Raw genomic sequence first — 14606 nt, forward strand, 5'->3', positions numbered from 1 at the left:
AACACTCACTGAGCTTAAACTGATTCTCTGCTTATTGCATCAATTAGACAAATGCTCAGAAGGTAAAAACAAAAGAAAATTTAAAAAACCCTTACACCTATAATCCATATGTCTAGCTAAAGTAAATACACATAAGTCTGAAGCATGTCCTACTATCAACAGTGTAACACTCCACTTTCAGAGTTGCGTCAAACATGATGAAAACGTGATTTGTGCTAACATGCTCTCAATTTTCAGCATGCTATTTAATGAACTTTTTTCTGTAGTCTGAGGATGCATGGTTAAAAGAGAGGAAGCAATGTACCATAGTGACATTTTGCTTGTGCTAATGATGCCACAGTTAATGTTGTTAAATAAGGATTTGTTTTAAATGCAAAGACCTCAAAGAAAAAACTTCATATTTTATTAGCTGTATTTTAGCTGTCCTTAATCTGTTAAAAGTTCTTGGTTTCCTGTTCTTGCTGAGAGTGATTTGATTATTTGAGATGACACTGCAGTGTGCCTGAAATGGTCCTGGTTTGTTCTGGAAGCTGTCTTCATAGTCAATCCAAAATGGCTAATGAGTGTGGGAGAGATTTTTACCAATAATAGGTATTTTTAATTAAGCTTATTCATCTACCAACTGTCTATACTAAAATTCAGCTGAAGGAATCCAAGTCATATATATCTTGTCAAAGTAAAAGAATATGTTAAATATGCCATAGAAGTAGCATTTGCTTTTGTGGCATAATGTGTTTTGCAGAAGTATGGTTTTGGAATTGAGTCTTTTGCTGCTGTTTTATTTTGAAAATATCAAATTTATAAAGAAGGATGCAATCCAAGTGTAGTTGATGTAGTTAGTAAAGATCAGTGAATAGGGATGTCTTTTGATAGTTCAACATTGACTCAACAACCTCTTCTAACAGGGACCAAAACAATGGTGCCAATTCTGTATGTGCCTTCAAAATAATTGTGTGTAAATGTGCAAAATGACTGTGGTGAAGTTTATTGTTAAAATAACTTCAACGGATTATTAAGTAGGTATATTTTTATGTGCTAAGCTGAAAAATAATAGTAAATAGAAATTTAGGTTTTGTTCAGCGTCTTGATTTTTGAAACTTTATTTTAAGTGTTTTGTTATATGAAAGATATTTGAATAGATTTGATGATTTCTCAGTGTATATATGTGACAGGACTTAAGGGTTAAACTAATTTGTTTACTTAATCACAATTCAAGTGAACAGTAACAAAAATGTTGCCATTTAACTCAGAAATAAAGGACTAGAAGGGGGTTTTTGTTGTTTTGGGTTTTTTTCTGCTTCTGATTAGAGAAGGGGAGTTAGAAATACTGTCTTTCAGCAGGTGGATGCTTTACACTGGTTAGACTGAATCCATGAGCTTTTATGAACAGAAAACACTGGTCAGATGTTGCTTGAGGACAGATAGTATAAGCTTTCTTCACTGGTTACTTATTTTTGTCGATTGACATAACCGTTCTCATGGGAACTATTGAACTGTATCTCTGGATACCAGAATATCTTCAAATGTGTTTAGAAACAAACTGTTATCTCCTGCCATTCTGCTAAAGGTTCCAACTTTATTTTCAGCACAGATTCTCACGCTGTTAGCGATGGTGTTCTACTCATACTTCACAGTGGTTTTATGCCAATATAATGTCACTACTATGGATGTAGTGTATAGTAGTATAAACAGCATTATGCTTTTTGAAGTTGGATTCATCTTTAGAGATATGTATTATCTCTAAATTTATTTCCAAATCTACATAAATAAAGAGTAAAAATAAGGAAAAAATTATTAGAAGCCTACTACATAAGCTGTGCTATGAATACATTATAGACCAGAATGAACAGGTATGTTCAAATACAACACAAGTATCTTTCAAAGTATAAGTAGTGTAATAGTGCACAATAATTCTTTGGATGTTCTGTGCATTATATGTTGCATATGTTCAGTATTTAGAAAAAGATGCAAATAGAAACTGGTAAAATTTTAAAAAGTGTTGACTGGACAGGTATCCATTTGGTTGTGTAAAGTGTAGTTTCTGAGGCATGTGACTCTTCTGGTAAGAGTTCTGTCTGTGTATCACCTGTGCAGCTGGCCTCTTGGAAGCATCCTTCTACAGAGTGAGTGAAATGGTGCTGCTTTGGTCATTACTACCTCGAGCACTTAAATTACCAGATCACAGCTAAACCAGTTTGCTCTCACAGTGATATAATAACAATTTCTTTATCAGGTGAAAATCAGTGATTGTTGAAGGTCATTGAAGTTTGCTTCCACTTGAAGCTGGGGAGAATTTTACCATTGAATTTTCAACAAGAAGAGTTACTGTTGCACTTATTCAAGATATACATATTAATAGAGGAAAGGAGGATTTTGCCCAGTTGTGGAATAATGTATGCCCTTGCTGGAATTAATGCCCTGTGCAGTAGCACTTTCACATGTAGCATAATACTAACCTTTGGGATAACTTCAAAATTGTTGTAATCTAATAAACAGGTACTGCAATTATTGATGTTGATTTGCATTTATGTAGTTACTGATGATTGCTGTAGCAAATAAAGGTAACTCTTAAAACAATTCCTAAAGAAATTCTTATTCTTTCAGTATTTGCAATCTACTTACATAGATTTTCTTATTTTTTTTCTTTTTTTCTCTTCTCCATATGCAGGTAGTGGCCCAATTTTGGATCCTGACGTTTATGGTATATATTTGATTTCCTTTTTCTTTTCTTTTAATGATAGAAATAAGGAACTGAAAACATTAAAATATTGAATGTCTGGCTCAGTTAAATTGAAATGTCACAGAGCATAACACAGTTCTAAAAGATACTTTGTGGTTTTGGTTCTCCTGCTATATATTTAAAATACAGGATGACAATATGATGTTTTACTTTCTCTGCTGCTTTTGATTCACATTAGGAGAAGCATAAATCCGCTGACACAAATGGGTACAGTTGATCCTGTAGGATGAAAACTGTCTAATGTGGTTCCCAGACATTAGATTTTGTGAACCTTTTGGTAATGTTTCTTGGAGGAAAGAGAATTTGTGATTTCTCCTTCTGTAACTTTTTTTTTTCAGGGATGATTCCATAGTTGTTTTGTCTCCAAAAATGTACCCCGAAATCCCACTTAAAAATGAAATTTGCATAAATAAGTTTTCCTGTGGGCAATTTATTTTGCTCTATCCACTCATTTATACCTTCCGTTAATCTCTTGCATAATCAGACCATCAATTCAGTGGTAGCTGAGTGTGTGGCAGGAGATTTGATAGCACAGCGTGCACATTAGTTTTTTAGTTAGGAGAAATGCAACTAGGGAAAGCCAGTTTGCATTACAATAGAAGCTTCAGAATGAAAAGCAACTGTCTAGTTTTACAAAATCTTTCTGGAATGCTTCTGATGAGTAGGAAAGTTCATCCTAACCAACATACTCAAACAACCTGAAGCTGGATCCTGTTCGGAGTACTTTTTACTTGAATGAAATGGACCATGACTCAAGTTACCTAAAGCTGATCTACATGTTATTGCTATGATTCCATTCCATGTCATTAAACTTTAGCAAATGTGCAATTGAAGCATCAATTTGACTTCAAATGCTTAGCAATTCCAAAGGATAGCTTCCCCTCACTCTCTTTCCAAACTTGTTTTTTTTTTGAGATAGGAAAGTGGTGGTGGTTTGCACAATTTCATCATGTGTTGTATTATATGAGCTGTATGCATAAAGATTTTGATTCTGAGTTGTTTATCAAGGTCCTGGTGCCTGTGCATGGCTTTAGTCCTGTGAGTGTGTGGTTTGATTGAGGGTAGGTTTCTGCTAAGATGTGGTTCTTCTAGTTTTGCTGGTGGATCACAGCTTGCAAGATCCAGTCCTGGTGAAAGCAGCCTTTGTTTTTATTCCTGGCTATTCTTTCTGCTGTTTGAACCTGCTGTCTCCTGGTGATGTGAGGTGATTTCCAAATGTTTTCTGTTAAGTGTTTTGAACATACAACATAAAATAGAAGAACTGATGAGGCTGCATCAGGCTGCATGACATTGTGTTTGCCTGTGGGAGTCCTGACTGCATGGAGCACTGCCCATGGTGCATGATGAAGTTGCTACTGCCTCTAGGTCACCTCTCTGGCACCCCTCGGAAAAAGTGAAGAGGGAAGGCTGTTGTGACACCATCTGGGAAGTTAACTAAGAGAAACAAAGCAACTCACCTGGGTCTCAGCAGCAAATTTAAGTAGAAAGCCCACTCCTGTGGCTCTAAGTTCACATTTCCATGCCACGATGCTTCATCTAATGTGGTTGTGAACATGAGAGAAACAACCTGCCCCATATCAGCCAAGCCCCCAGGATGACTCTACAGAGTGACCCCCCTGGTGCTGATGTGACTATGTTGTTGGGTCTATCCCAGCCACTGTCCACCTTGTTTATAAAAGTGCTGCAAAATATGCCACAGCCTCAGCTGTGATTCACCCCAGTTATAGTCACTAATGGCTGTGTGAGATCCACAGCACCAGAGAACCTGGCCCTGAAGCAATACGAGTCCTACCTAATGTGAGTCATGAGACGTGACCCTGTCTGTAAGAGTGTTCACTGTCTATGTCAGGATTTCATAGTGAAATGAACAGGAATTTGTTTAACTCAGAATCATCTGGTTTGGGCTAGATAGCTGTTGTCTGTGTTTTCCTTCTCTGACTTATCTGCTTCAAGAGCCTTTGAAGATCTAGCACTATGCACCTCAAATGCATAGGATTCAAAATAAGACAGCAGAGAATGTCAACACAATACCAGTAGGTGTCCTGCAACAGTAAGGCAGTATACCTTAGCTCTTGCCAACTGTAATAAAAAAGAACATTCAGGTAATTCACAGAGCAGACCTGAAAACACTCTGTATGGTTCTCATTAGTACCTCAGGGTGTGAATTCCAGTACAGACATGAGCTATACAAACAGAATGGCAAATAACATCATCTTTTGCAAACTGCTTACTTACAGGTGAAATAATGAGCAAAAAAATTCCTTCTTCAAAGTTTGTTTTACAGAGTCAGAGAAGGGAAGGCTCTAAATATTTGGTTTATGTGTTGGTCTTATAAACATACAGTAAAGGTTGGCCAAAACCATCTTTGTGAGAATTTTCCCAGCTAATTTTAAAGGAAGACCAACCTTTTAGGCTGAGGTATTTTGTTATAAAGTGGGATTTCCCTGCAAATGAATGAAACAGAAGTTTGCTCCTCTCCCGTGGCAAAGCATATACTCATGGTGACAGATGGTCTGCACAGCACCTTGTCCAGTTGTTCAGGATGCTGTTCAGGCAGGGTTTATGCTACCTGTTGCTGCTGTGTGGTAAGCTACACCCGTAGAGATGCAGTGCAGAGCTGAGCAATTCAAATGGTGGAAGACCAAGAAATTAATTTATTTTTTCTCATGGAAGCTCTGCATTTTTAATGTGTATTTTGGCCTGAAAGAGTCCTATCCTTTGGCATGCATAGTTTAGAGCCAAAATAGAGTATGTGAGTTGTTTAGAGGTTCTGACTGTGCTGACTACAGCACTGGTGCCAGAGGAAGCTGATAGCTTCCTCTACCAAGAAAATCTGCAGCCTGCAAGTGCTTTGCAGAAAGCAAATATGTTCTTGTATGCTTGACAATCAAAGGCACTGCCAGCTGAGCTATCCAAACTGGCCTTAGGAACTAAAGGAGAATACCTCTGCTGAGGTTCAAACCTTCCCTGTGCTTACTCAACAGCAGCTCTGTGGTCAGAAGAGTCCTGCTTCTGTAGTAGTAGTAGTAGTAGTAGCAGTGCTCTGTTCTTTTAAATTCACAGTTAAAGTTTTATCTGTAGGCTTATGGCACTGATTTAAATCAAAACATGTAAAAAAATTCCCAGTGAATTGCAAACTCAATTTACAATGCTGAAGGTGCATTTGGTAATAGGTCCAGTTACTTCCTTTTGTTTCTTTCATCTGTGCACATTACAGTCATGAAATTGAAAAACTATGTGTGTTTTCAGATGTAAAAACAAAATATATGCATTTCTAAATTTGATTTTAATGCATTAATTTATATTAGCATATATTTACTATTTAATTGTTTTATCTCATTTGAATAATTTTGTCAGGAAATCGTGGACTGTAAATATCTGAGTTTCATTTTAAAATCATTATAAATAATTAACCCATGTTTGTTCTTTGTATAGACTGGTTCTGGATTTACTTCTGTAGCCCTGTCAGTGGAATTATTTTGATAAATCAATAAATTTCTTCATACCATCTCAGGCACTTAAATTTTTAAAGGATTACCTGTATGACATTGGTGCTAAACTGTTAAGTTCTGTGCACACAACAGGATTTTTAAATTATTTATAAAACAAATAAACCCAGGTATTTCACATTTAATACTGATAAAACTAGGTAGAAACTCATCTGCCAAGTTCTTCTCAGCTAAATAAAAGTGCCTAAGCTAATTTCTAAGACTATTCTGTATTTGACTGAATGCAAGACTGGTGAAGTTCAGTGTAGAGGAAAGTCTTTCATTTTTAATGAGAAATCAGAAGCACATAAAAATAGCCCTGTGGATGGAGTTCTCATTTAACTCTACTGTTTCCAGTAGGGATACACATTATGTTGTGGATTACTTGTCTTTTCGTGTCTTTCAGTCATAGCACGTTTGTTCAGTTATATGCCACAGTGATTCCCACTGAAACATTCCAGCTTCATTAGCAATTATAGGTTGTTTCCAAAGAGCTACAGTCCCAAGGTTGATAGTGAATTTACCATCTTAAAGAGTAGAAATAACAAAGAAAACCGTTTCCCCTCCAAAGTTACAAAATTATAAAAGCAACTTTTTTTCTCTCTTAAGAGTATGAAACCACGCCTAATGATCTTGGAGATGCCACAAATAACAGTAATCAAATCACTTCTACAGATGTTTCTAACAAAGAAAATGAAGATAGCATCACTGTAAGTATTTGTGTTGTTTCCTGATCTGTGCTTTTCATGGACTTTCTAGCTATAGAACTCACAAAGCTGCAGACGTTGTAATAGGACCCTGAGCTACCAGAACACCAGCTATTACTGTATGGTGATCAAAACTCATGAAGAAAAGAAAAATAGAAACTTTTCTCCCCACTTTTGTCCCTTCCCCCATTTCTTTGAAAGAGTGAATAATTTTTCAGTTTAAATAAAATTGCTATTTTGTTTCTTGCTTTTCTGAACAACTTGACTGTAATTTTTTTAGCCTAAGACTTTGCATTTTATTTTTAGTCAAGAAGAGCAGTTTTGAGCTTACAAAACAAAGACACGCATGGTAATTTGAAAACTGTCATTTGAATACCAGTCCTGAAGTCAAATCCTCCTTAAATAGCGGATGTGCTGCAATAGACTTTCAAAATATTAATTTTATGTTTTTAAAACATGATTTCTTGGAGGTTTTGATTGAATGATATGTAGCAGATTTTAGTAAAAGTGGCTTAATTGGTGAGCCTCCTCCCTTGCTACCTTGCCTCTCTTGCTTTCCTGAACTGAAATGTTGGAAACTCATAGTGGTTTTCCAGCCTGCTTGGCATTGCAGCTCCCTCCAGCAGTAACTCTTTAAAGCAGCAAGCAGTGGAGTGTGTCCATTCATGAACCAGAGAGCATACTGTGAGTTGGGACACTGTGTTAAAAATTGGGAGGATCCAAGACAATCTTGTCTCATCTCATAAAGGAGTCATTGTACTGCTAAGATCAGAAGGGAGTGACCTGTGAAAATTCTCTGGTCCAAGCTTCTTTGATTAAAATGAGGCCGGCATGGTTCCTTGTGGTTTTGTCCTCTCTGGTTTTGCTATCTCCAGTGATGGAGACTTCACAGCCACTCCAGGTAATTTTGTACCAGTATTCAATCATTTTCACAGAATTTTTTTTTCCTATGTGATTTTTTTATGTTTTCTTGTAACATGCCATTCTGCTGGAGGGAAAGGGGTGATGTACACTCCCTCCCATCTGTCTTGAATATGTAGGTTAGCTGAATCGCTGCTCCCTGCAGAAGAAACCTCTACAACTGTCTGCTTTCTGTACTGTTTGATCCGAATGCATGTCTCCCAGTTGAAATACCTCTCTTTTCCTAGTTGCTTTAGTCTGATGCCGGATATCCTTAAAAGTAGTTCATAAGAGCAAAACAAGCTGGTTTGTTTGTGTCCTCTTCTTTTTTAGGTGTATGTTGTGGTGGGAATTGCAGCACTGGTGTGCACTGGCTTAGTAATAACACTCATTATTCTGAAGTTTGGAAGACACTCAAAATTTGGAATGAAAGGTAAGCACGGTTGTTTTTTATACCTTCTGGAACTGTTGTGAGCTGATAGATCGCTGCTCTGGGAGCAGTGAAAACAGCTACATTAAATGCCATGACATATTTAATATTTTATTTATTTATCAGGTGAGTAAAGGCAGAGGTATGTGTAGACCAAGTGTAGAATTTCAGGTCTCACACTTCTCTTTTTTTCTTGTAACAAATCCCATTTCTCTACCTTCTGCTTCAAAGCCCCCTGAGACACTTTCTCAAGTAAAATATTTCTCAAGTCAGTGTAGGTAGGAAGATAGGAAATTAAATTTATTCTATTATGAGTTTGATTATAACACTTTGATGAGAATCTATGCTGTATGTAAGAGTTACTTCAGAAAATACTACGATGTCCTGTTAAGGTGATTCAAGAGGCAACAATGACAAGATTGGATGGTGCATTTGCAGTGGATCCTGTCAGATTCTGACAGATGCATTTTCTTGTGCTTCTTGGGAAGAAGCATCTGGAGAGAGTGGCAGGTACTTATGTCCATGTGGAAGGGGGAAATCTCAGCCCTTCGTTTATTCATTTATTTATTTTACTGCCAGATGGAGGTATGTCTAACGAGAGGTACCTGCAACAACTGTTACTATATTATTTTACTGATATCATCAGTCTGTGACTGGTGATGTGACTGAATTTGTATTAAAAACAAACAAACACTTTCTGCTTTGTCAGGAGGAATAGAAAAGGTTTTGCTGTGTGCCAAAGGAGATGGACTTTTGTGTAGATGTGTAGATGAAGGTCTGTGTAAAAGGTGGTAGCTAATCTTTTGGTAGACTCCTGTTAACCTCATGTACTTCCTCTCAACTGTGCTTATGACATATGACATACTTGACCTGACATACATGGATGTATATTTTGCTAATCTATACATACTCTTGGCAAGTGCTCTTTTCAGAGATATCTGCTGTATACTTTGTGTTCCTATATTCTGTTTAGAGTGCATTTCCTAACAAATGAAATTTGAGCGCAGTAGAAATGTCATCAGTGCAGATCAGCTTGCTGGGATGGTAACCTTGTCTTTCACCTCCTTGTGTTACAACATACTCTCTGCTCTTTGGGGTAGCATTAAAAGAGGACAGCCATTTTGAAATATCCTGAATAACAACATGGAGTCAGCAGGACAGAACTGCAGTTTTGGCAGAAGGCTAGAAAAAAACCTTCTGTGACTGAACAACAGTTCAGTGTAAATTTTATTTATGTTTGAGGCTTTCTGAATTGCATTTAGAGAGCTGAATTAGGTGGAAGTTAATTGAGAAAAACAATGAGAATTCTCTGATGTTAGCTTTTTAAAGCTGAGTACTTGTTAGGTTTTTTGAAATGTGCATTAAATATTTCAACATTATTTGAGAAACTAGGAAGTAAACTCTACCCTGAGGGAGAATGTACAAAGTTCTGTTTTGTGTGCTAGTGTTAGTTTACCTTCCAGGAAGCTGTTCCTTTTTCACTATCTTCAGATACAACCCTTCTCACAAAAATAATACTCTTGCCTACCTTGAGGTAAATTTGACCTCAGTAGTTCTTTGTTGCAGAATTTTCCATGTAGATCATGTTTTAGTAAGGATATAATTTTGTCAAAATGACTATATGAAATATGAAAAGGTGGTAACCTCATATATGTTGTTTATTTTAAATTTTTAAATTTGACTAGTGGTGGTTAGGAAAATCAAGAAAATGAGTTGATAGTTGATAGTAGATAAGGTGTAATCCTTAAAAAATAATCACAGGCATGGTATGTGGTAATTGTGAAACATCACTGTGAGCTACAAATAACTCTTGAATGTTTTACTAGAAAGAAGTAACTTTTACTTTTCCCTTAAGTGGGCCTCAAACTGCACCAAAATTTGCATTCACACCTCAGCTTCACAGTCTGGATTTATCCATAGTCCCAGAAACGCTCTCTCCCTTTACCATTATCAGTATTACTCAATTAATACTAAAGCAGTATTTAAAGTATGAGATTAAATATGTATAGATATGCAATACTGGAACTAATAAGAAAACATTACCTGCTCTGGAAAGTCTGCAACCTACGTATATGTTGAGAATTCATATAGAAAAATTGGTGTATTTGAACATGAGGAAAATAAGGCAAAGGTGACAAGAAGGGCTTTTCCACAGTCATTATTGATCAGCACAATACATTTATTATGTCTGTCTTGGAATTGGTGAATAAAAAGATTAAGTCAACTACCTGAGAACTCCTTGAATTATTTGCAATTGAATTTGTGACAGCGAAATTGATCCAAACTTCGCATACAGACACTGTGCTGTGGTGGTATTTTAATGAACAGTCTTAGTATGGAAGTGGGAAGGAGTGAAATATCCAGATTACCATGGAAAATATTTGTAAAACAAGATTTAAAAATCCTCTCAAAAATTAACGATCCTTTTGCATTCATAAGAAGTAACCTCCTTAGTTACATCAAGCAGAAATACACAAAAGGCTGTGCCTCATTTTTCTGTTACTTTCAAAGAACATAAAATGGTCACCTCAGACAGCCTGTTGTTAAATGTCTCCCTACCCTTCTTCAGCAGGAAGTTTCGGAAAAGACCTAAAATAGTCACTCAGTAACTGGAGCAGTCAAATTGGCACCAATGTTATTTTACGTGGAGCTGTGTATATGGAAAAAATATTCCACTGAAAATCAAAAAAAGAAATATGTATGTAGACAAACAGCACTATGTGTCCCATAGGAAATGTCTTTATGATAAGGGATGAAATTTTCATCTCATTAGGGTTTACAGCAGGCATCAGCAGCTTCTGTAGGCATTGTTTTATGCCTCATACTTTTAAATGCCAGCTTATCTCATCTTTTACATGGGCATCATCTGCCCACTTCTTAGACTGTGTCCCTGCGGAGTTGTTCTGCACTTAAAGAGCTCAAGTATGGTTGAAGTATGGAACTGACAGCCATAGAGTTCCCAGAAAGAGACATGGAGCTTGCAGTTTTGTCTGAGCTATGATGCCTTAAAGCTGCCCATACCTGGAAGCACTGCACATGCTGAGGAGTTGCTGAGATTGCCATGGAGCTGGCATAGCCCCTTTGTCTTCTTCCCATTACTGTGCTGAGCAGAAAAGTGTCCATTTTATGTGTTAGGAAGTACAAGGTCCTGTGGGAGCTTCCAGTTTTTTGGCAATACTGATCAATCTCTTATAAAAATATTTCAAAAGTTGGATAAAAATAAATCAACCTATTCTTTTACTTTTCTCTATTTACTTAGTATATCTAAGGTAACAGAACACGTTGGGATATGTTGATTTCCCTATGTTACCTCTCCTGATTGTAGTAATAGAATGTTTTTACAGCTAAGGAGGACACGGAAAGCACTCACCATCAGTAACAAAATGTAAACATTTTGCTAGTATTGTTCTGCATTCTGGTTCAAGTTGGATTGTACTGTCTGAAGCAATTGTTTTATTTGTTGCCTTGCCACTTTTTACTCTGTGTTTTAGAGCTAGAGGAGATAGCTGATGACTGACTTTGGGAACAGTATTAGTATAGACAAGACCTGTGATCTGTGCTGGAAGAGACTTATAATAGGGTTAGTACAACACTCTCATGTTGAGCTAGACTTCCTCACTTCTATTGCAAAATTCATCAGAATAACTGGTGAAACATGATTCTGCTTTTTGTTTGTATATATTTTAAACACCTTATACAGGGTCTGTTTGACAACAGCTTTGTATGAAAAGTTGCTTTTCATTGCTTGAATCTGGAGGTGAGTTTTTTAGACCCTTGCAAGATGCCACAGCATAAATGGTGAAAGCTTCAGTTAGTTTCTTAAATGCTTTTGTTAAGACTTGTGGGTTTCTCTTACAAAACACCTTGGTTTACTTGCTGGCTTACTTGCTGGGGGATGTGAAAGTGCTCAAGGTGGGAATTCACTGAAGGCTGCCAAGACAGCTCTTAAAATTTTGTGTGTATTTCTGTCTCCATCTAACAAACTTATGAAACTGCAAAATAACAGGGGAGCTGAAGTAGAGAGGGTAGGGGAGCATTTGTGAACTCCCTGAGGGGATTTGTGGGAGAGTAATTCTAGTCCTGTTTTATTCTACTTTCCATGCTGAAAAGTCAGTTTAAGTAATTAAATGATTGCAGCATAACCAGCCCAATACATAAATGGGAAATGTTAATAAAGCCACTAAGCACAAATGGAAGTATGGAGGAAACTGATGGAAGATAAATTAGTGGATAAACTTCAAAATAGCATCATTCAGTTACAAGGATGAAAGCATTTTCATTTAAGTGAATTGTAGTAAATTTTAGTGTAGTGTGTCCCAGTTCCAGTGACAAGGCAATATCCTTGCTTGCTATGGAAGCTGGAAGTGGATAGTTATGTTCAAGAGCATTATCACAGCAGCACTACTGTAGAGCTAAATGAAGTTTGTGCAGATTTTACCAGTATCAGAATGGAAAGACAAGCCACTCTTACCCAAAGCAGCATCTTCTGTCTTTTAAGAAGTTAATAAATAACATCTGACAGAAGTAGAAGAAAATGCATGTACTTAATTGTGCTGGTTTAAAGGTAAACCAGCAGGAGAAATGAACACAACTCGAAAAGAGATTACAAATGTGAGTTAAAATTTAATTAAAATATTACAATAAATACAATGATACAGAGAAAAAATTGGGTTTAAGCCACAAAAACTAGGGGTATAACTCAGCACCCCAGGGCACGAACAGAACAGTGTTAGTCCTTATGCTGGGCCCCACATGGTCCCCCTTAGTCCAAAGTAAAAGGAAAGGAAAACCTGTTGGTGAGGATAACAATCACAGTCTGGTTGAGAGTGGCAGTTGCAGTCCTATTGAGTTTCTGGTCCTCCTCTGGATCCAACAAGCGGCACCAGAAGTGCTCAGGTTCAGATGGGAATGCCCAGTGCCTGCCCCAGGGCCAGGAGTTTCATAGTGGGTGATTTAACTCTGTGAGTCGTGAGTTATTTTTCGAATCTTTGATGGCCCATCATCAGACACTACCCCTCAGTAGTGTTAGGTGCTAATGCCTCCCTGCAAGGGAGTTACCATGGCTGAGTCATTGGTGTGAACACAGAAACACTCTCCTATCTCTCAGGGTTCTTTAACACCCAGCTTGTAGCCTGATGTGTCAGGTGTGCATTGGGAAGCTGCTACAATTGATCCATAATTATATAGAGGGTGTAGAATACACAGTTTTGGATATACCCACATGGTGATAAGCTGGTCCCAAGCCACCGTAGCAAGGACATTAATTCATGTGTGGTGAGAGGTTGGTTTGGTTTTTTCTGTATGAAGTTTTTGTGAGTGCTTTGAGCTATGTGCTCTAATGCAAAGATAAGGCAACAAACAGTCTGAAATTCCCATTGTACTTTGTGCTAACTATCTTGTCCTTTCTGTGAGCTTGGGCATCATGCTTTGAAAGGTGCTTCTCTTTCCTCAGCCACTCTCTGAACTACCTACCATGTCTAAGTGTAGGTCCTGACTACGAATATTTTCACTCCTTTCTGAGTCTTGCAACTCTGTGCAATTCAGGGTACTGAAATTTACCTGTGGTCAGGTGATGAGATTGTAAGGGTTGATTTAATAAAGAAAATTGTCCCTTTTAGGACAAAGACCCAAAAATACTACCTTCCCTTGAAATCCTTGCTAGCTGCTTATTGTCTTTTTTGAGTGTAAGTTTAAAATTTGAACTGTCAATGAGGATGCTGTTCTTTTCCATCAAGGTGATTAAAAGTTAGGAACACAGTCATAGATTTTGCCTGCCAAAATCAAAACAGGGTATTTTCTCCTACTTCATGACAACGTTTTCTCTCAAGTGATTTCTGTAACTTCTGTGTTGAGCCCTGAACGTTCTTGAAAACTTTTAAAGAAAAGCACTGGTTATTCTAACAGCAGCACACTGAAACTTCAAGAATATTTTTTTTTCCTTTGTATGTCATTCACTATATTGTATTTTCTCATAAGCTCTTGTTAGATGTTGAGCTTTGGTCCAAAAGGCAGTACAGGGGAGGGCAGCTTGGAACTGATCTCATTTGCAGCATGTTTCTCGGTTGTCTTACCATATTTTAGTTTGGTTGAGAAAGACTGTACAAAAGCATAAGACCCTTCTTACAAAGCAGTGTTGTCATTCTTGCACAGTGATGTGACATAATGGCCAAAAGACTTTAACTGTCATTTACCTGAACAATCATGTTTACATGACTTTAAATACAGTGCTATCCAGATGAAAGTGGAGTGCTTTACCATCCTCTCTGAAATGTAACCATTTATTCGGGCTTTTGTATATTATTTTAGTTGTATCTTTAGGATCATCAAGAAAATTATTTCCT

The 14606-nt window shown here is 37.2% G+C and overlaps 1 protein-coding gene across 8 annotated transcripts in view; it reads left to right on the plus strand.

The window, feature by feature from the left end:
• The window catches only part of NTRK2 (neurotrophic receptor tyrosine kinase 2), a 203902-nt gene that overhangs the window by 49056 nt on the left and 140240 nt on the right, over positions 1–14606 (plus strand). For all 8 annotated transcript variants that reach the window (XM_071581437.1, XM_071581428.1, XM_071581433.1 and 5 more), the window contains exons 9-11: positions 2669–2701; positions 6838–6938; positions 8169–8268. In XM_071581437.1, the coding sequence (XP_071437538.1) occupies positions 2669–2701; positions 6838–6938; positions 8169–8268 (234 nt within the window). The remainder of the gene's footprint in view (positions 1–2668; positions 2702–6837; positions 6939–8168; positions 8269–14606) is intronic.

This window comes from Pithys albifrons, chromosome Z, assembly GCF_047495875.1.
Source record: "Pithys albifrons albifrons isolate INPA30051 chromosome Z, PitAlb_v1, whole genome shotgun sequence".
Taxonomy (NCBI): Eukaryota; Metazoa; Chordata; class Aves; order Passeriformes; family Thamnophilidae; genus Pithys; species Pithys albifrons.